Below are 21,015 nucleotides of genomic sequence, written 5' to 3'. Positions count from 1 at the left end.
AAGACTTAAATCAATCTTCAGTTCCATAGAGCTGGGATTACACCAGGCACCCAATCAGCAGGTCCTTCAGCATCATAGGAACTATGGGTGTCTGAAAAAGTTGTGTTCCTCCCTCCTGAAGATGTATGTTTCTGGGTCCCACTTACCATTCCCGGAAAGCTTAACCCCGCCTGGCTTCCCCAGCCATACCCCTCTGAGACTCCCTGAGTGAAGAACAGAGGTCAGCCTCCTTTCCTTGGCTCTGCGGAGTTAGCTTCGAAAAGCATCTTTTCGACTCTGTTCTTCCCTTTCTCTGTAACCAATACCAAGCAGTAGCCACCTCCCAGGTTCCAGGGATACAAAGAAGCACTGCGCCTTTCTGTAGGCACATGGTCAGCTGCAGGAGCACAAAGTAAGGCCAGCTGGAGCAGCTACACAGTGTAGAAGTCCTACAACTATTCCACCTAGCAGCTGTCCCCAGCTCAGCTCACCTAGTCACCTGGCCAACTACACTTCCCAGCTTGGCTCACCTAGTCACCTGGCCAACTACACTCCCCAGCTCGGCTCACCTAGTCACCTGGCCAACTACACTCCCCAGCTCAGCTCACCTAGTCACCTGGCCAACTACACTCCCCAGCTCGGCTCACCTAGTCACCTGGCCAACTACACTTCCCAGCTCGGCTCACCTAGTCACCTGGCCAACTACACTCCCCAGCTCGGCTCACCTAGTCACCTGGCCAACTACACTCCCCAGCTACAGGCATCAGGCATCTCAGAGAGCAGCGTCTGCACCCCACGGGGAAAATAAGTCTCCAGCTTCCCAAGTACCTAATGCATACACTCCCGGTTCTACAAGAAGGGCAGTGAGTTGGCCCAGGACAGTGAGGCCACCAGATGGGGTTCCTGAGAAGACCGTCGCCTAACAGTTTCCATTACCTCCTCCAGGAGAAGCAGGAAGAGGCACCAGTAGCTACAGGTCCTGGATACCTAATAAAGAAGGACCGCACCCACCTGTGTGAACAGCTTCCCAGGCCCTGCTCCACAGCCTGACCCTGGGCCACTTGGGCTCCGTGGGGCAGACCACAGTGCATCCTCTGTTCAATACATTTTATTGCTAAGGACAAGGTAATGCACCAGTTTTCAAAATAATTTGGTTTATAGAGTTCATACGTAACAAAAAAGGGTAAGTATTATAAATCTGACTCCTGTATACAGAGCAAGGTATGAAGCCCTCCAATATTGGGCCCAGGCAAACAAATTCAAGAGGAGCAAAAACCTGTTTAACCCCTTCAATGTTGCCCTCTAGTCCCACCCCCCCACCCTCAATCAACCCCCCCACCCCTGATCAAGGGCAAAGCTACACCTGCCCCAGGCCTCAAGTGGCCCCAGTTCATTCCTAATCCCATAGCCCCTGCATAACTGTAATTTCCTCTGGACAAAAATCACCCACCAGGCTCTGCCTGTTTCCATCATTAAAATTCTCCCTTCAAGGTAGTTCCCACCCACACCCTCTAATACTGTGACACAGGGGCTCCGTGCCTAAAGTTTGTGGGCACATAGTAGGTAACCTCTGAGTTCTACTTCAAGGGCAGACAAAGAGGTGGCGGTCAGCTCCTTAGTGTCTCAGTCCTGCAGCTTCGCCAGCACTCTCTTGAAACCAGTCCAAGCAGGGACAGATGGTACCCACTCTAGCCATGCCCCAGGCCCTGACTCAGCTCGGCTGAGGGCACAATTTCACATTTTGTTTGCCCTGCAGAGGCAAAGAAGAAAGTGAAGGCTAGGGGCTGTCAGAAGCTGGTCCAGACCAAGCACACGAGCATACACACGCACATACACTCACACATGCACGCGCACACACACATAAATACAAAAGGGGCTCAGGGCAAGCACCAGCACCTCTGCCTTGCTGATGCAGGTGGGCGGAAGGAAGCTACATTCTGGGCCAGGAACAGGGCAATCGGCCCAGCAGGCACAGCTGACCCCCGTTTGGACTGGGGGGCCGATGCAGTCACAGCATTCCAGTGTCAGCCCCTCAGCTGGAGAGCAGCACTGTTGCCAAGTGTCCTGAAAGGCTTATCTTCATGGCAGAATCCAATGAGGGTGGAGTGAGAAGGTGATGGGGTCGTACATTTCATTCCTTTTCTTTGTACAGCTTTACTTTTTGAGACTTCTGAGTTCCAAGTATCTGCTGTGCTGTGGAACCCTCGAGTGCTCTCGCCTTGATGGCTGGGAACCTCTTAGATCTAGGAAGCATCTACTCCATGATGGCCCGGTATAGTGCTGGCTCGATGTAATCCTCCCGGTACCTTGAATTGATGACCCGTTGCCTTTTCTTTTCTTGCTTTACTTCCTTCTCTGTGAAAATCTCATTGAAGCGCATGTCTGAAGCTACCGACTACAAGAGAAAAGGTAAGTCAATGATCACTTTGTGACCACTCGGACCAATAACCACCAAAAGGCCGTTGGTGGTTCTACCTTGTTGTTGGCCCCGCTCAGACAGGAGCTGAGGGCACAGGAAGCACACACTCACCAGTCTAGACTTGACTCTCTTGGGAAGCTCTTCATCCAGTGTGTATACATCGTCTCTCTTAACCACAAGCTGTGAGCCATCCTCAAACTCCACCTGCCAAGCAAACAAAGGCCTTTTAGCTAGGGTACCGGCGTCTGGCTGGACATGTGCGCACAGTGGCAATCTCCTATAGCTAGAGGAAGGAACACGGTAGGAAGGACCGCCATGTCTGAAAGCCCAGTGGACGCAAGGCAGAGCTCCAGATCTGTGAGGACTGTTAGGACCTGCAAGTTCCCAAGAGCAAAGACAAGCCGCCTGCCCAAGAGGAAAAGCTGAATTAATAAAGTACCCTCCCACATTCAAGAACCTTTGGCTACCTGGTACATCTGGATGGGGTGGGAGGCCACAAACTTAGCCCCATAGACTTGACCATCTGTCCATCTCACTTGAACCACTTCGCCTTCAGCAGGAGGCCCCAGCTGGAGACAGTCCTGACTCTGAAGAAAGAGCAGAGAGGAGTGAAGAGCGGCTCCACCTGATCACAGTGGCGAGCGACCCTGGCTTAGAGAGGAAGGGCCAGGACAGGCTCCTGCTCAGGGGCCCCAGGAAAGGCAGCTTGTCTATGTAGAAGGTGGCAATAAGTCACAGGGTTGGCCTCATTTCATCTGCCCAATCCCCGCTGCTTCTAGGTGAGCAAAAACAAAGAACACCAAATGGGTATGGTAAACTTAGCAAACACAGCAAGCACACAGAAGAGGTGTGGGCTCTAGAATCCACGGTCCCTGTGTCCTCCCAGTTGTGCTTCTGAAGCTTCCCCAGGATCTGCTATGGAGGAGTCTTTGGACTGTATGTGAGTGCGTTCTAGAAAATAGTCTTGAGATAGACATGGAAGGGGAAATCATCTAGCTGAGCGTGGTGATGCACAGCCAGGGAACGGGTAGAGGAGCCTGGGTAGTCCAGTTTGGGCTAAGCAGTGTAGCCTGGTGTAAAACAAAAAAGCAATGCCTTGGTCCTCATGCCCAGCACCAAAAAAAATAAAATAAAATAAAAATAAATAAATAAGGAAGGAAGGAAGGAAGGAAGGAAGGAAGGAAGGAAGGAAGGAAGGAAGGAAGGAAGAAAGAAAGAAAGAAAGAAAGAAAGAAAGAAAGGGAAGAACAAACCACTAGCCTTTTTGTTGTGTTGACATTTCCAGCAAAATCTATGATGTGTACAAAAAGCAGGCCATGTGTGCAAATCAAAGCGAAGACATGAGGCTTTCGTAGATTTTACTACATTCGTTACCACTGTGCATACAAAATTTAAAGGGGTAAAAAGGCCAGGTCTCAGAGCAGTGATGAAATGGTGGTTTGAATGAGAATGGCCCCCTGGGCCCACATTTATTGCATGGTCTTGGTTGGTGAACTGCTTGGAGATGAAGCCTAAATGGAGAAGGTGTATTACTCTGAGAGAGAGCTCCAAGGTTTCAAGACTCTTAACCATGGTGTGTGTGTGTGTGTGTGTGTGTGTGTGTGTGTGTGTGTGTGTCGCCCTGTGTCAGGTGTGCAGATCAAGCAGTGAACTCTCAGTTGTTCTTGCTGCCATGTCTTTGCATCACAGACTCTGAAAACATAAGCCCCAAATTAAGTGCCTTCTTTTATAAGTTGCCTTGGTCATGATGTTTTGTCATAGCAATAGGACACTAATTAATAATCCGTTTGGCAATGAAGCGCTGATGTAGTATAAATGTATGGAGAGAGACCCAAATCACCCAGAGGGGTGGCTTTGCTCTTCTGTGCTGTGTGCTTAGGTTCAACACGTGAAGAGGAAGGGCAATAGCTGAGGAACCTGAGCTCAGCACTGAATACATAGCCAGGAAACACAGACCCAGTTCCAGGTAGGGCTCTAGTGTCTTGGGTGTGAGGAGTTTCTCGGTAGCTCTAAAACTCTCACCTAAGAAGAGCCCTCACCTAAGAACAGCCCAGAGAAAACAACATACACATCCCAATAACTCATGGCAGAAGAGAGAACTGGATCATTCTTTTGAAAAATCACAGATATTATGCAATGAAGCTGTATCACACATAACTGGCTTGCTTCCAGAGTTCGGGCTCGCATCCTACACTAGATAACATCAGGGATAATTTAGTCTGAGATATACACATACTTCAAAGAACTACAGAAAATGCTGACTCCCATGAACTTCTAGGGAAAGGAAGCAGAGTACCCTAGCACTTAAACTCTTCCTTGAAAAGGAACCCGGGAATGGATGCTTCATCTATTTGGGAACCAAAGGGGATGGGGAAGAGACCATAGTCAAGGCAGCTAAAAACACTGAGACATCCCAGCCCCCAACTGCTCCCAGACATTACCACTATGTCCTCGGGATAAAGGTTGTCACTGAAGGAGCCATCATCAAAGTTGACTTCATAGAAGGTCTCGGTGGTGAGTCTGACCACCTCACACTGGTAGAAACGCCCATTCTTGTGCTTGCTGATGACCTTCTGGCCGGCCGTGATGCTCAGCAAGGCCCCCTTAGCACGCTGGAAGAAACAGCCTGGGTTACTCACAGACTGCACAGACAGGTCTGATAAGCTCCCCTGCATGGGCACAGTGGGGAAGGGGGTTAAGTAGGGAAAAAGCAGGACTGAGAGGAAGTTGAAACAGGCCTTTCCAACATTCCAGCGAGGGCCATGTTTCCTCTGTAAACTCTGTTCACCTGAGCACCAAGTCAACTGGTTTCTAGATAATACTGTCTTTTTCTTTGGTTGTTTTGTTCTCGAATCTACAACAATCTCCTGCCTTAGCTTCCCAAGCACTAAGATTACAGGCATGCTCACCATGCCTACATACCATGGTATAAATTATCCAAAACTCTAGGAACTAACCTTCAGGATTTCTCTGAAACCAGCCAAATCATACATTCTAATGTATACAGTTCAGGAATGTGTCATAGCATCTCGATAGAGACTTTATAGGAAGTTGGTGGCCCTGGGCCATAGCTCTCCCCTCACGAGTAGGGCACAAGGACTGAACTTTCCAGAGGCCCTTCACTCCAAACAAACTGCCCCCATTATTAGGGAGCACTGCAAGTCCCATCCTTCACAACCCCTTTGGTTGATGTGATGTCCTGAATGTGATGGCTCAAACCCTACCCAGACACTGCTGCAAACACGCTTCTTCACTATTCCTTGAACAAGTGCTACCCATGCTCCTAGCTCAGGGCCTTTGCACTGCTATTCCTTCTAACACTCGCCAGCACCCTGGCTCTTAATACCCAGAGTCTGCTCACTGATGCCGTTCCTCACAAGGCACTCTTCCACATCTCTGCCCTGCACTAATTTTACCCCCGGCACCATCTGTGCTCTGACATACTGTCATCACTAGTTTCCCGTGGCTCTGTCAAAATGACCGTATGTACCTCATGATGCTACATGAGGACTGGGTAGATTTCTAGCCAAGCCTGGAATGTGGCAGATGTTTAACACACATTGGAAGAGTAGATTATAAAAACACAGCATGAATTCCCTCATGGTCCAAGCAGTCTACAGGTATAGGAACTACAGACTAAAGTTAATCATAAATCTGCCATCTTGTTCCATGAACAGGCTCAGGTTTCCCAGCCACCAACTGGAGCTTGATGCTATCCCAGGCTTTACTCCAACACAGCCTCAGCCTTGAGTTAAAGAACACTCCACCATCTTCACTGAGGTCTCGTGCACACCTTCATGAGAAAAGCACCAAGGGGCTAACCTGGAATCTTAGTAACCAGACAAGCAGGAGGACTGCCACAGGCTTGTGGTTCGAGCTGATGCACAGCGAGCTGGAAGCACGAAGGGGCTACGGCGTGAAACAAAGGTCAACTCTACCAGGGATGATTTTTCTCAAACCTCAGAGGGCATGAAGAGACCCCCCTAGCCCCTCACTGTGGACTGGCTCTGTCCTGACTCACCATGCCACACTGTGGAGAGCCTGTGTCCTCCCCAGCTGTACTCTGGCTTCCTAGGTGGGGAGGGTGGGGTTGTTCCTTGGGACTCTAAGTGACTCAGAAGCAGCATGAGCTGCTCTTCATGCTGGGGATCACCAGAGTCCAGTTTCCAAAGAACCCTGGGTTGGACTAGCCTCTGCAAGCTGCTGTGATACCCACCCCATCCCAGGCGGCCTACTAGCTGCTCAACTTGACACGCTACAGACCTCAAAATTGATCTCTTTTCACCCCTCTGTAACAACAGCCTTGCTCTCCCTCGATCACGGTCTGGCAACTTCACCAAATGAACATCCTTCCGAGGTCTCAGAGGAGTAACTCAGGCACCTGCAGCCACCCCTCTTTCCTCCCTCCCTTCCTGTTCTCCACCCCTTCACAGCAATCACCCAGCTGTGAACTCCACCGGTTGTACGTGGGCTCTCAGGGTAAGACGTGTTCAAAGGTCTGCTTCTGTGTTCACTTCAGACCACCCCTGATCCTCAGCTGACTGGTTCCCCTGCCTCCTTCAATTCTCATCCTCTCCTCCAACAACTACTACTGGTGTGACGCTGAGAGCATACTTAAAGGCCGGCGAGGTGGCTGAGCACAGAAAAGCACTTACGACCCAAGTCTGAATGAAGATAGAGGTCTCACAGTTAAAGTCAGCAGGCAGTAATGGCACACGTATTTAATTGCAGCCCTTGGGAGTCAGAGATCTATGAGGTCTGCCTGGTCTACAGAGTGAATTCCAGGACAGACGGGGCTATATAGAAAGACCCTGTCTCAGAAAAACAAAACGAAACAAGACAAAACAAAAGCCAGCCACTGTGACAAGCATCTGGAATCACAGCAGTCCTATTTCTTTTCTTTTTGTTTTTAAAATATTTTATTTATTATGTATACAATATTCTGTCTGTGTGTATGCCTGCAGGCCAGAAGAGGGCGCCAGATCTCACTACAGATGGTTGTGAGCCACCATGTGGTTGCCAGGGATTGAACTCAGGACCTATGGAAGAGCAGGCAATGCTCTTAACCACTGAGCCATCTCTCCAGCCCCCACAGCAGTCCTATTTCAAGATGAGAGGTGGAGCCAGGAGAGTCATCAGGAAGCTCGGTGGCCAGCTACCCCGGAGTACACAGTACAGCAGACAGGAGAGAAAGTCGGCCTCAACAAGGTGGAGGGCGAAAACCAACTACCACAGCTGCCCTGACTTCCATGGGCACAACAATGCATGTGCACACCTGCATACAAGTGACTTACAATCAGGGCATTCTGGAAGTCCTCCTCATTCAAAAGAAACTTAAATGTGGCGGTCCAGGATTTTCACCAATGGGCACTGTTCACTTCCCATGACTACTTGCTGGGTTCCCAGAACCAGTTCCGAATGTTCATTCTTTTTTTTTTTTTAAACAAAACTTATTTATTTTACATCCCAGCTGCAGTTTCTCCTCCTTCCTCTCCTCCTAGTCCCTTCCCTAGGCCTCTGTCCCCATCCACGCCCCCACCGACTGTCCATTCTCACACGACTCACTCCAGCTCTGAAGCCATGAAGACACTACTTCCTCTACCTTCTCGTGCCCACCCGTGCCCCTTCAGGACTCCTAGAGCTCATGCCCCATGTCTCCTGCACATGTCAGCACCGAGAGAACGGAATTCCCTCCTACGTGGCAGAAAATGTCCAATTGTCAGAGTCCTCTCTCACCAGGCACAAAGCTGCTGTGTCCCTGGCCCTGGGGTGAGGAAAAGGATGCTCAGACTAACAATGTAAGGAACCGCACAAGGACTTCACCTGGGAAAAGCACACAAGGAAACAGACCAACCAAAGCAACAAACAGCAGTTAGTTCAGTGCCACTGGGCTGTGAAGGCCAAGGCAAGCAGTAACGACAGACAGGGGCCATCTCGTATTTGCCAACCCACTAGCATTTTCCGTCAAGGATGTGTGATGACGCCATAAACTGGCCACATGCAGAGAAAATGAGCCTGAAACCTGTCAAGAGGTCTCTACCACGGTGCCTTCTCACCTCCAAATTGGGGATCTTGTGCCGAAAGCAGGTGATAAAGACGACAAAAGGCCAGTCATCGGGCTGCATCATCACCCCGGCAGCCTGGGCGCAGCTCACGTGGAAGGCGGTGGGGCAGCGGCCGTGCGAACACTGCACACAGCAGCCAGCATTCCTTTTCCTCCGTTTCTTACAGAAGACGCACTTCTGCAGAGGAGAGAGCACGTGTTCTGTGCACGGCAGCCCACCCCCACCTCTTCTTGCTTTCCCTCCCAAATGCACAAGACCAAATGACCAAGCCAACCCCTCCCACAACATGAAGGCACCCAGGGCCTGCTCCAGACTGAATGTAAGTCCCCATTAAGTAATTTAGCCATAGGATGAGAGTCAAACTGACCAAAACAAAGGGGGAAAAGGAGGCCAGGAGTCAAGTAGAAATGCATTCACCTCCTCCCAGACTCATCAGCAGGGAACTATGCAAATCCCATAAGGCCCTCCCTGCTTACCAGCTTGAAGCGGGGCAGAGGGATTTTGCTCACATCCACTGGACTTCTTTCAGCGATGTTGACAAACCTTGCTTCTAGAATTGCCACAGCACATGAAACATGGACCCATCTGCCAAAAAAAGAAGGGCTCAGTCACCTCTTTCCACAGGCGGGGGGCCTGCTGACAGACCTTCCTCTATCATCCAGTAAGGTCACTCAGTCACCCAGGTTCCAGGACTCAGGAGGGAAAGCGTCATTTACCACATCAATACTGCATGCACACTGCCCATGGCCAGTGCAGGATCAACCCTCTAATCTGTGGCAAATAAGCAGAGACATAGTTGACTCTGTGATGGGTTCAAGAGAGCAAAAACGAGAGAGCATGCTCAGAGCTATTCCAACACAGACACCTTTTGAGAAATAGATATGTCCCAAGTGGAGAAACCTAAGATTGTGGAATCTCTTAATATCAGACCATGCTGGATCTGATATTCCATCAATCGTGTGTGTCAAATGCATGAAGTCCTGGGTTCAGGCCCACTTAGCTCCAACTGTATGAAAACCTGCAACAACCATGGAAACAAAATAGTGTGCACTATTGGCAGGGCTATTGCTGGGAATACGGACAGGTCTGGTTTTGTGGCCTTAGTGGACAGAACAGGGATTAAAGGTTTTGCAAAGGTAAGAGGTTCAAGCAGAGTCCTTTGCACCCTAAATAAGGAATATTACCAGCCAGCTCTACCCTGCCTGAATCACAACGACCACTGCTGACAGCAGCATGCCTTTAAAGGAGTGCGGCACAGCCAAGCAGTCATCTGTTGCAAGCAGCAAGATGCAAGCCCTGCAAAGTGGGAGGGAGGCTGGACCACCGTGGCATTTTACTCAGAGGCAGGCCATTCACCACCAGCTGCTGTGAACCCATGTGGGCAATGTCCTAGATAGAAGCCCCTCAGGAGCAAACTCTCAGAGAAGGTAAATCTAATGGAGCGCAAAGATACGACTCAATGAGAATCAGCTGTATGATTGCTGAGATGCCCAGAAACATCTGTAGATTCAACAGTGGGTGGCCTGCCTAAGTTCTCCTCAGTGTCCAACTGTCCCCTTGGGGGCATCTGCCTGTCCTCCAAACACCAAGTCTGGCTGGGTAGAGCTCGCTCTTTGGGACAGCGCTTGGTACATGTCTGTAATCTCAGTCCATGGGAGGCTGAGGCAGGAGGATCACCAGTTAGACATCAACAAGGATTATACAGTAAATTTCAGGAGACCCTGTGATTTACAACCATTTATAACTCTAGTCCCAGGAGATCCAAAGTTCTCTTCTGGCTTCTGTGGAAACCTGTGGATAAGATATACATGCAGGCAAAACATCCATACACATAAAATTATGTTTTTAAAAGGGGGAAGAAAGCTGGGCATAGTGGCGTGTGCCTTTAATCCTAATACTTGTGAGGCAGAGGCAGGTGGATCTCTGTGAGTTCGAGGCCAGCCTGGTCTACAGAGCTAGTTCCAGGACAGTCAGGGATACACAGAGAAACCCTGTCTCGAAAAAAACAAAAAAATGACAAAGAGGAAGGAAAAAAAGGAAAGAAGGAAGGAAGGAAGGAAGGAAGGAAGGAAGGAAGGAAGGAAGGAAGGAAGGAAGGAAGGAAGGAAGGGCAGGCTGCCCGGTTAGCCAGCCAACTGTAACAAGGTCAGTGTCCTGGCTTCCAGGCCACAAAATGTCTGCATCATTCTCACAGGGCCAAATTCTGTCAGCATTTGTTGCCAGTGCCTCTCAAAGAAGGATGCTACTTACATCTCTGCCCCTGAGGGGAAAATGAAGTCAGCCAGGCAGTCTAGGGCTTCTTGTGAGAATGAGTCTTGGAGATGCTACTCCAGAGGCTGTTCCTCATGCCATGTGCTGCCCGAGCACGCCATGTGCTGCACAAGCCCTCACCGCTCCCTGAGGAGCAGCTCCTGCCCTCACGGCACCATGCATGCTGCTTCAGAACTGAGCATCATGAACCTCAGAACTCACCTGTCATCGTTTGCTCTCTGCAGGGCCCCTCCACGCAATGAGCATAAACAGCAGTCCTGCCCAGAAAGGAGAAGGAAAACGGTTACCAGCAATTCATTCCCATACAACGTGCCCCCCGAGACTTTCTGCAGATAACTCTTAAGCTGCACGAGAAAGCAGTGCAATGGCAGGTGGGCCTTCGGATGCATGCCCTGTAGTCAGGGCTCCCCTGTAAGAGATACACCATAATGCATAACTATAACTATATAACGAATCATTTGAGCCTCATTCTGAGACTCCAAATCTAGAGCTGATTTCTTCAAAGGGAATGACGGCTCCTCCACAGTGCAGCTACCTGGTCTTCCCCCAAGAGCCAACAGCTTCCAGATCTACTCTGACATCACCAAGTACCAAATCCTAAGCTAACTGCTGTGGACATAAATTATGTCCAGCATGGAAAGAGGCTAGCCCTGAAGCCAACCCGGTCTTCTGGAGAAGATGGGAAGGGTAGGGGATACTCACTTCCTCCAGAGCATTGGCCGAACATCGAGAACACATCCATTCTTCAGAAGCCTTTGCGGGGGGCACCCCATAGCAACCTAATAAACAACACCAGGAAGAGTAAATGAAACCCAATCCAGGGGCTGGGGTCAGAACAGGGAAGAGCAATACTCTTCCATAGACACCATTCCCAAAGATAGTAAATCATACAGGAATTCCTGCCAACTGAGCCAGAGCCCCCAGGGCTCAATCATACAATATGGTCCAGAACCCGGGAGAGTCAGAGACTGGATTCACTAGCACATCTCCCTAGTAGGTAGCCAGGGACTAACCCAAAGGACTCCAAAGTTGACAGACATTTGGAATAGATGCTGGAGCCACAAGGAAACTCATGCATCCACCAGTCACCAACTTTCCAAGGATACATAAGCATCCTTCGCTGTAGCACGCTGGGAAGGCCAACAGGTGACAACACTTTCCAGCAGGCAGGCCATGCTGTTGGGACAGGAGGAGGAACTGAGAGGTACTCACTGGCATGCACCCGGACACTGCACTTCTTGCAGGACACTAGCATGCTGGTGCCATCCTCCTCCAGGTAAGGGGTAGAAAGGTTGATGTCCGTGCTGCAGCCAGTCGTGGTAAAGCACATTTCTGGGATCAATGGCTTGGTCCTCTGAGTCTGAGCAGCTGCTTCCGAAGCTTTCCCACAGGTCTGAGTAAAGCTTCCAAACTCCACCTAAGTGAAAGGCAGAGAGCGTGCACCGCACAGTGAGCACACGCCTATGCGCCTAGCCCTCCACCTGCTCCATCAGCAGAAAGCTGGGCCTCTTACTGCTATGACTGCAGCTATAGCTCCCGGGTGCACAGCCATTATCCTGAAGCTACTAATTGAAGTTACCTCTAATGACTCAAATTCAATTTCTCACAGCAGCATCAAACAAAGGCCCCTGGGGGGCAACTGAGAAGAGGGAGCAAGTAAGAGGCACCTGGGATTCCAGTCTTCCCAAACCAAGTGATAATAAAATGCACTGAGACATTAGCAGCAAGGCACTGCCTGTCCCCAGGTGCTGCACATGGTGGCCCCACCACGCGCACTCAGAGACAGCACCCAGAGCACATGTTCTTAATGGGCCAGCACTGATTACCTCTGAGGGTCATGTCAGCAGGTCACCTGAACTACAGCACTGTCACAAGGCTGGATCCCCACCTGTGATTCCTGGCTCGGGGCCTCTCTAGGAAGAACATTATGTTACACGCTGCCCTTGGCAAACTATACGCAGAGCAAATATCCTCTGGCTCTGCCGCTGGATGGCACCATTATCCCCATTCCAACAACAGAGCCTGAAAACGTCACCCTCTGAGCCTATGCCATTCAAGAAACTCTGGCCCCCACCTAGTAGATCTGCTGACGGTAACAATCAGGCCAGTCACGTCCCTCACAAAGGCACAAACAGCTCTTTTGCTGTGGCTTTCTGTTAACACAAAGACATAGTGGGTTGTTGATCCAGTATGTGGGTCTAGGTTCCATCCTTCTGCAAGCATGAGCCTGGGGCCTTGCCAAGCTCAGGGCAGCTGTGCCACTTGAGCTGCTAACCTACTGCCACCCTGTGTAGGGCCATCTAAGCAGTCCCTGCTGCTGTGAATTCCCGCTGTCCTTCTAGAGCCTGGCCCAAGTGGCCCACGATGGTGAGGTCATCAGTGCCCAGCATGGGAAGGGTCACAGTTGAACCCAGCCCTCACTGTGTTAAACCCTCTGCCCCTCCCCACCCCCAGCTGCCTTCTGGCCAAACAGCACTCACTGTGACAGTGAAGGAAGAAGATGATGGCAGGAGAACCTGACTCTTCACCCAATGTTGACTTCAAATGGGGAAGACACTGCAGTCTTGGTCCCCAACTGATCAGGACTGCATAGCGTCAGGCAGAAAGAGCCCCAGACCAGGAGGACAAGAAACATTAGGCTCTGCAAGTATCGAGGTTCATGCCATGTGCAAGGATCACCAGACCAAGGCACTCTTAAGGGTAAGCTCCCACAGTGGGGTTATCTGCCTGGCAGACCCGCGCACAGCACTGACATGGCGAGGACAGCTGAGGATCAAGACAGCAGTGGCGCAGCTCTGCACTGTAATTAAGCCCAGCTTCCTGACGGCTGGCCCGGGATGCCTGGTGGCAGCAGGGCAGGCTCACCTGGTGGTATGTCTGGAAGATCATACAGACAGCACAGTGGGGAGCCTGCTGGGCCATGAGCTCATTGAACTCCTTTTCAGCCTCAAAGTTCGGGGGTCGGTTCTGCCACAGCTGGCTCAGAGGTTTGGCCCAAGCCTCTGTCTCCTCAGCCTCTTCCTCAGGGGTCAGCTGTTCAGAAGTCTCTAGAGGAGGAGAAGGGAACACAAGTTACAGCAGCCCTGTACATGGGAGTTTGGCCTAGAGTGGAGGGGTTCAGCCAGGGCTCCTGGTCCCATGGCAGAACTAAACTCAAGGTTCTAGAGACAATAGATAAAAGGCAAGGGCAGAGCTGTTACCAAAAGACTCCTTTACGGCCTGAATGACTTGGCTGGGGTGTGCACAGGGGTGACGGGGTAGGGGGTGGCTGTTTGTAGGGGGTGGCTGTTTGTACTGCTCCTTCTGGTCAGACTGACTCAAGGTCTCTATTCTTCCTCATGTTTCAGGCACTCGGCCCACTCTGTTCCCCATAACAGCTGTCACATTCAACCCTGCCCTCTCTGGGGGCAGCAGAATAAAGCACCAGTCTGCCAAGAACTACGCCATTTGCTGCCTCCCAAATGCCAGCATGTTTATGTCCTTTCCCCTCAGGGCTTTCCCTTCAGCTGTGCTGGAGAAACAGGGAGAGAAAACAAAACTGGTAAAACCTCAAAGATGTTACATCACGGCCTTGGTCAGGACTTTCCAGCTCACTCTGGAAAGTCCAAGGTAGGGGGTCTCCCTGATTGGGGAAGGACTCCCCAATATCTCAGAGGATGAATCTTCTTCCTGGCCATAAAATGTCCATGTCACCTTTCAACCAGGAGCTTGTGAACGAAGAGCCTACAGGCAGAATCCAATCCAAATAAAAATTGCTACTGCATTTCCAGAGCATGGGGGTGGGGAGGGAAACGATGATCCCAGAGACCATTATAAAGCCTGAATTCGTAACTTGCTGGTCCAAAGTCTCCTCATCCCTCTTTAGTGTGTCCCACAACTCAGGCACCCTTAATCACAGCGCAAGAAAAATCCTTCTCTGTATTCATCTTCCCAGAAGAGTAAGGCTCACTACAGATGGAACGCAATGGAAATCTCAGAAAGCAAGATGGAAGCAATAAGGTGTAAAGCCCACTAGTTTCTGGAACACACAAGGTCAAGGAGCAGGGAGAAGGCAATTCTGAATGCTGGGAGGAGGGAAGGACTCTGGAGGAGGCAGCAGCAAATATCAGAAGAGACTGCTCCAATGAGCAGGTGTGGAGGCTCAAGTCTATAGGGACGGCTGCTGGATGTGGGATGAGAAGCCTGTGGGTGTATCCCTGGCCAAGTCCTCGGTGTCTGACAGCAGCTTGGCTCTGACACTGCACCCATCAGGTACTGCCACAAGGCCACTGCAGGCGGGACTGTGTGTCCTTGTAATCCACTGCAGTCACACTAAGCTAAGACGAAAGCCCTCCTCCCCGCAGAGACCCCGAGATCTCGGCAAAGCAGCCTAGAGGGAGCTGCGCAGGTACACCTGTACCAGGGGCTCATCTGCTCATTCTGGGCAACTCTAGCACAGCGCAGATACACCAGCGCCTCCGTCACCTCAGTCGTGTTTCACCTAAAGGGATCTGGCAGCCGCCACTGTGGACAGCCCCAGAGAAGGGCCACTGTAGCGTAAGGAGGTCAATGCAAGCAGGGCAAATCAGCCTCTGAGAGGGCCCACGGATCAGACTGAAGCCAGAGTGCCTGACCCAAACAGGAGGGACCAAGATGGTATGGAAGAGACAGAAATAGACACGCTCATAGCCCCAGTCTTTGCATATGGACATCTGTTCCACTTACAAAGCCCAAAAGGGCCCAGATCACTGCATATGTGAACACTGAATGCCAAGGGAAACGCTCACTGTGCTAAGTGAAAACTGCAGAAGTCAAGATTTTAACAGTTTACGTTTGTAAAGCTTCTCAGAGCCTTACCGTCAAGACATGTGCATTTCACTGAAAATGTTGTACTTCAAATAAAAATGCTTTTGTAAAAAAGTAGGGAAAAACTGAGCACGGTGGGAGAGGCTCATAATTCCATCACTGATGAGGCTGAGGCAGGAGAATCATGAATTCAAACCCAGTTTGGCTACATAGCCAAGCCTGCTTCTAAGAAAGAAGAAACAGTGGAATGAAGCTATATTAGACAAACAAGACTAAGAATTCTAAGTATAATACATAACCTTTGTTTGACTTATATTAATTTCAAAGGGAAAAACCCTACTGGGTACATTCTTAGGTCAAGCCAGGGAAGGAAGGTAAAGCTGGACTACGGCTATTAGGGAACTACTACCCTGGACGTAAAACAAGATTAATAGCAGTGTATTTATTTGGGGCAATCTGTAGGAGATGCTATTGGTGTCCTAATGTGGGGTGATCTGGCTGAGACTGGTAGGTAGGCCTGTAATCCCAGTTACTCTGGGGGCTGAGGCAGCAGGACCAAAAGTTTGAGGCCTGGGGGCTGGAGAGATGGCTCAGAGGCTAAAAGCCTTGCTTGTTCTTCCAAAGGTCCTGAGTTCAATTCCCAGCAACCATATGGTGGCTCACAAACATCTGTAATGAGGTCTGGTGCCCTCTTCTGGCCATAGAAGGAATGCTGTATACATAATAAATAAATTTAAAAAAAAGAAAAAAGTTTGAGGCCCGTCTAGAAAAGGTGGTGAGACCTCCTTGTCTTAGAATAGAAAGTGAAAGAGGGGGACAGAGGGATCAGTTAAGAGCACTGGCTGCTCTTTCAGACAACGTAGGTTCACTACCAGCCTCCGCACGGCAGCTCACACTCTCTACAACGCTAGTACCAGGAGATCCACGCCCTCTTCTTTGGAGCACACTATGAACGTGGTAAAGACATACATGCAAGCAGAATACTCATAAACACAAGCAAATAATTTCTTTTAAGTAAAAAGAGTCTAGGGACACAGGACAGTGGCAGATGCTTGTCGAACATGGGTGAGGTTCTATATTAGTTCCTAAAAAGGTTTTCTTTCTTTTTTTAAATGAAACAGTCAGGCAATGGTGGCTCATGCCTTTAATCCCAACACTCGGGAGGCAGAGGCAAGAAGATCTCTGAATTTTGGCTAGTCTACAGAGCGAGTTCCAGGACAGCCAAGGCTACACAACAAAACTCTGTCTTGAAAAACAACACAAAAGGAAACAATGAAATGACCAGATTAACAAAGCTGCTTCCTTTACACTGTGTGGATATATACACTGTGATCGGTTAGTAAAGAAGCTGACTGGCCCACAGCTGGGCAGACAGAGGTTAGGTGGGACTTAGACAAAAACAGTGCAGGGAAAAAAGGGGTCAGAGTCACGAAAAGAAGCAAGATGAACATGTCATGCTGAAAAAAGGTACTGCCAAGTGGCAGAATGTAGATAAAAAATAAGGGTTAATTTAAGTTTTAAGAGCTAGTTAGTAACTAGTCTGAGCTATTAGTCACACATTTGTAATTAATATCAAGTTTCATGTGGTTATCTGGGAGCAGGCTGGCAGGAAAGAAAACCCCAGCTACATTGCTTGAGCAGGGTACAGCGGCACATACCTATAACCCCAATACCTGAAAACTGAAAAGCAAGAGGATCACCAGCTCAAAGCCAGCCTGGGCTACCTTACACCCTGCCTCCATAATGTACTAGCAGAAAGAAAGCAGACAAACTCACAGCAAATGTTCTGATAGCTATTAACAATTAGCATGCAGGGACCACACAGCCTCTCCACCCTTCATTTTGTCGTAACTGAGCACTGCTCATCACAGAAAGTGAAGAGTGATTCTGACAGTTATATTAGTTCAAAAAGAGACACTCAGACATGATTTATGAGCGCCTAAGAGTACATGTACGCAGTAGGCATGTGCCCCCTTTGGAAGACAGGCATAAGGATCTTTTGCCTCCTAAAAACTCTGTTTTTCCAGTTTTCTACAGTGTATTTTTATTGTTGTTGTTTTGCTTGTTTGTTTCTGTTTTTTGTTTCTTTCTGGGGACAGTTTCGCTGTGTAGCCCTGGCTGTCCTGGAACTCGCTCTGCAGACCAGACTGGCCACAAATTTGGAGAGATCTGCCTGCCTCTGCCTCCCTGGTGCTGGGATTAAAGGCATGCACCACCACCCAGTTAACCTGTGTAATTTTAAAGCACCTAGGGAAAAAAATCAAGCAACAGACAGAAGCTCTCAGTGGGGCTGGAGCACAAGCTCAGGGGCACTGTTGGGACCCCACTCAGGGTCTGTCCAGTCTTCTGATCCCTGGACCTCTAGGCTGCCCCCGCGCCCAGGCTGTTCATGAGATGACCTATGCCGCACATGGAGGAGGGAAGGGAGGAGCAGAGGGCGCAGCACTAGAACATCACTGTGCAAGCAGCGCCTCTTCTTCCACAAGGGTGCAGATGCCAGTACCGCTGAGGCCCACCAGCATCCCCTCTCTGCTCCTGGCAGCCGAGATGGCCACTCCCTGCTGTTGTCAAGATGTGGTCAGAGCCATGCTTCCCATTTTGGCTTGCATAGGTCTTTAGTTCCCCTTTCTGCCTCCTCCCCAGGCTCCTCTGCCCAGCTATCCCCAGCCTCTGCACAGCCTTCTCTGCCTTCTCAATGAGACCCCTTTATTTAAAAATAACCCAACAAAACACATCCATGCTTCCCATATCAACATCCTCTATCCACAAGAAAAGGTTTTCAAAGAAAACTAAAAGCCACCAGGCGGCCATCAACTCATCCTTGTCCCTCACCCTCACAGCTCTATGAACTGCTGCACAATCCAGCTCTCTCTCTCTGCTTCCACTTCTCCAGTCTCTGCCACCAGCACCCTAGCCCAGCTAGTCTAGGAGCAGCCCTCCTAACGCCAGCCTGTGCTGCTACCCTGCTTGAAACACACTTCCATGGCTCCTAGATGCCTGTGAGAAAAGCCTGAGTAGGCTCATGAGTGGGGCTGTACACCCAGCCTCACTCCCATTTTGCTTCTCCAGCTCATTTCAATCTGTAGCCATGGCCCTGAACTTGAGCCACGCTGAGCTGGTGATAGTTCCTCTGCACTGGTGCTCCCATTCCTCCTCTCTGTTGTGTACTCATGCGACGTGAGTCTTTCTTTAGATCTCTTTACCTGTCTCCCCCACTACTCTGTGACCATCTTGAGGGCATGGACAATCTTAGCCTGCTTTGTATGCACACATTCAGCACAGGGCTTGGCAACATTGACAGAATTTCTTATCCTGAAAAATCAGTGTTGCACCTCCTAGCTGCAGAAGGGGAAGAACCTACACACAATTACCCTGTGTGTGGCACAGTCCACCAATGTTGAACTGATAGTGAAGAAAACACATTCACAAACCGGCACAAACGGAAGTCCTTAGCCTCTGCCTGAATACATGAGAGAAGAGCTGGCCATGGGCCCTCGCTCAGCACTGACCTCTGATGCCCCGTGAGAGCCAGGCTCACTGTGGTAAACTGCTGCCCTTCTCGTGAGGAGCGGAGACGAGACTTACCGTCATCACTGCCACACTCCTGCAGCACGAGCGGGTGATGGCGCGGGAGCTTGCTTAAGGGCTGGCGGCGACCCTTGGTCTTCCTATTCTCCTCCAGGGAAAGCATGTACTCATCCGCAACCTGAGCAAACAAGGGACGTGAGCTTGCTGATGAAACCGGAGGGAGTTATGATGACACACACCTGTAAATCTTACCGCTCGGGAGGCTGAAGTGTGAGGACAGAGACTGAGGCAGCAGTGGCTACATATGCAGTTCAACATCTCAAAAACAGGAGGGAGGGAGGGAGAACTAGGGGGAAAGGGAAGGGGAGGAGAGAGGAGGGATATAGGAAAGAAACATATATAAAACTGAATGAACACACACACACCGTCTTAGGGCTGGGGAAATGGCTCAATAGTTAAAAGCATTGGCTGATCTTCCAGAGGACCTGGATTCTATTTCTGACACCAACTCGGCAGCTCACAACTATCTTAAGCTCCAGTTCCAAGGAATTCAACACCCTCTTCCGTACTCTCAAGCACTGTATACATGTGGTGCCCAGATATATATAGAGGTCAAACACTCACAAGTGTAAAATAAAATAAAAATTTAAAGCAATTCAAAAAACACAGCCAGGCGGTGGTGGCATACTCCTTTAATCCCAATACTTGGGAATCAGAGACAGGTGGATCTCTGTGAGTTCGAGGCCAGCCTGATCTACAAAGTGATTTCCATAACAGCCAGAGCTACATGAAGAAATTCTGTCTCAAAAAAAACAAAACAAAACAAAAAGCAAAGCATAAGCCGGAGTGTCTTGTCAACTAGTCTGCTAGTCTGCACTCGTGTATTTCAGAATTTTAGGGCAAAGATCTGTTTAAGTCTTGCTTCCTGGCCTTCTTAGCAGATGTCTGAACTGGAGGACAAGCAAGGACCCACAGACATACACACACACACACACACTTGAAGGTCCCTGCTATGAAACACATCTGAGGCCATCAGATGGGCGAGCCAAAGTGCCCTTTCCTTGGGAGGTGAGCATGTGTTACGGTACATGTACTGGGCAGCAGGGCCGTCCACACCGAGAACATAGAGAACCTAGAAACAACAGGATGAGGGTTCCTACGCCATTGCAAGGACAGCAGTCCACTCAAGCTCCACCCTCCACCCTGCTGAGATCTGCACTCTCAGGGCCACTGCTGCTAACACCCGAATGAGGTGAGTTTCCTCTTCTCCGACAAAGAGCACCAGCCAAGGCAGAGCATGTCTGCCCTCTGGCCTAGATGCCAAGGGAAGGTTGATTTGATACCACATTTGCATCATGCCCGAGCAAACACAATTAGGTCTAAGATGTACAGGACTGACGATTACTCCCTGAGTTTCTTTTTAATCAACATACTTAAAAGTTGGTTGTACTGACATTATGAGACATCGGCTTGGCAAAACCATTAAGTGAGGAAATGAGGCCCAGCAGTCGGCCACTTTCCAACACTGACTGAACTAATGCCTCAGATCTACAAAAAGGTGGGGGCACTGCTGGGTCACTTTAGAGGCGTCCTGAGTCCATGGAATACAGAGCATCTCAGGGCTTAAGAACAGCACATGGGATCTCAAGAGAAAACAATTCTGTAACGGCCACATTCAGGCAGAACAGAGCCTGTTCCTGCAAATACAAGATTCTCGACAGGTCAGTGTCCTGAGACCATTCACTCGACAGCTGCTGACTGGGCACCTTCCACGAGCAAAGGCCTCTCGGGAACGGAGGAGGTGACAGAGCAGGATCTAGTCTCCCCGAGTGGAAGGTATGTGGAACATACAGGAAGGAGGCATGACCTCCGACACAATCAGTCTTCAAACAGATGCAAACTACACAGTGTACTCAAAGCAGCGGTTGTCCAGTGTATAATGGGCACCATGGTGCAGGGCACGCACCA

The 21,015-nt window shown here is 49.9% G+C and overlaps 1 protein-coding gene across 4 annotated transcripts in view; it reads right to left on the bottom strand.

Annotated features, from left to right (window-relative positions):
* Positions 1-1,438: 1,438 nt before the first annotated feature.
* The window catches only part of Kdm4a (lysine demethylase 4A), a 46,269-nt gene continuing 26,692 nt past the window's right edge, over positions 1,439-21,015 (bottom strand). For all 4 annotated transcript variants that reach the window (XM_048450499.3, XM_048450500.3, XM_048450497.3 and 1 more), the window contains exons 12-22: positions 19,105-19,225; positions 13,600-13,781; positions 11,947-12,151; positions 11,437-11,513; positions 10,936-10,991; positions 8,940-9,048; positions 8,455-8,640; positions 4,840-5,010; positions 2,866-2,985; positions 2,510-2,602; positions 1,439-2,374 (exon numbers count right to left, since the gene is read on the bottom strand). In XM_048450499.3, coding sequence (XP_048306456.2) covers positions 2,234-2,374; positions 2,510-2,602; positions 2,866-2,985; positions 4,840-5,010; positions 8,455-8,640; positions 8,940-9,048; positions 10,936-10,991; positions 11,437-11,513; positions 11,947-12,151; positions 13,600-13,781; positions 19,105-19,225 — 1,461 coding nt within the window. In that variant the 3' untranslated portion in view covers positions 1,439-2,233. The remainder of the gene's footprint in view (positions 2,375-2,509; positions 2,603-2,865; positions 2,986-4,839; positions 5,011-8,454; positions 8,641-8,939; positions 9,049-10,935; positions 10,992-11,436; positions 11,514-11,946; positions 12,152-13,599; positions 13,782-19,104; positions 19,226-21,015) is intronic.

The sequence above is a fragment of the Myodes glareolus genome, chromosome 3, assembly GCF_982192425.1.
Source record: "Myodes glareolus chromosome 3, mMyoGla1.1, whole genome shotgun sequence".
Taxonomy (NCBI): domain Eukaryota; kingdom Metazoa; phylum Chordata; class Mammalia; order Rodentia; family Cricetidae; genus Myodes; species Myodes glareolus.
The sequence above is the reverse complement of the archived record's forward strand: the minus strand, read 5'-3'. Positions and strand labels throughout refer to the sequence as shown.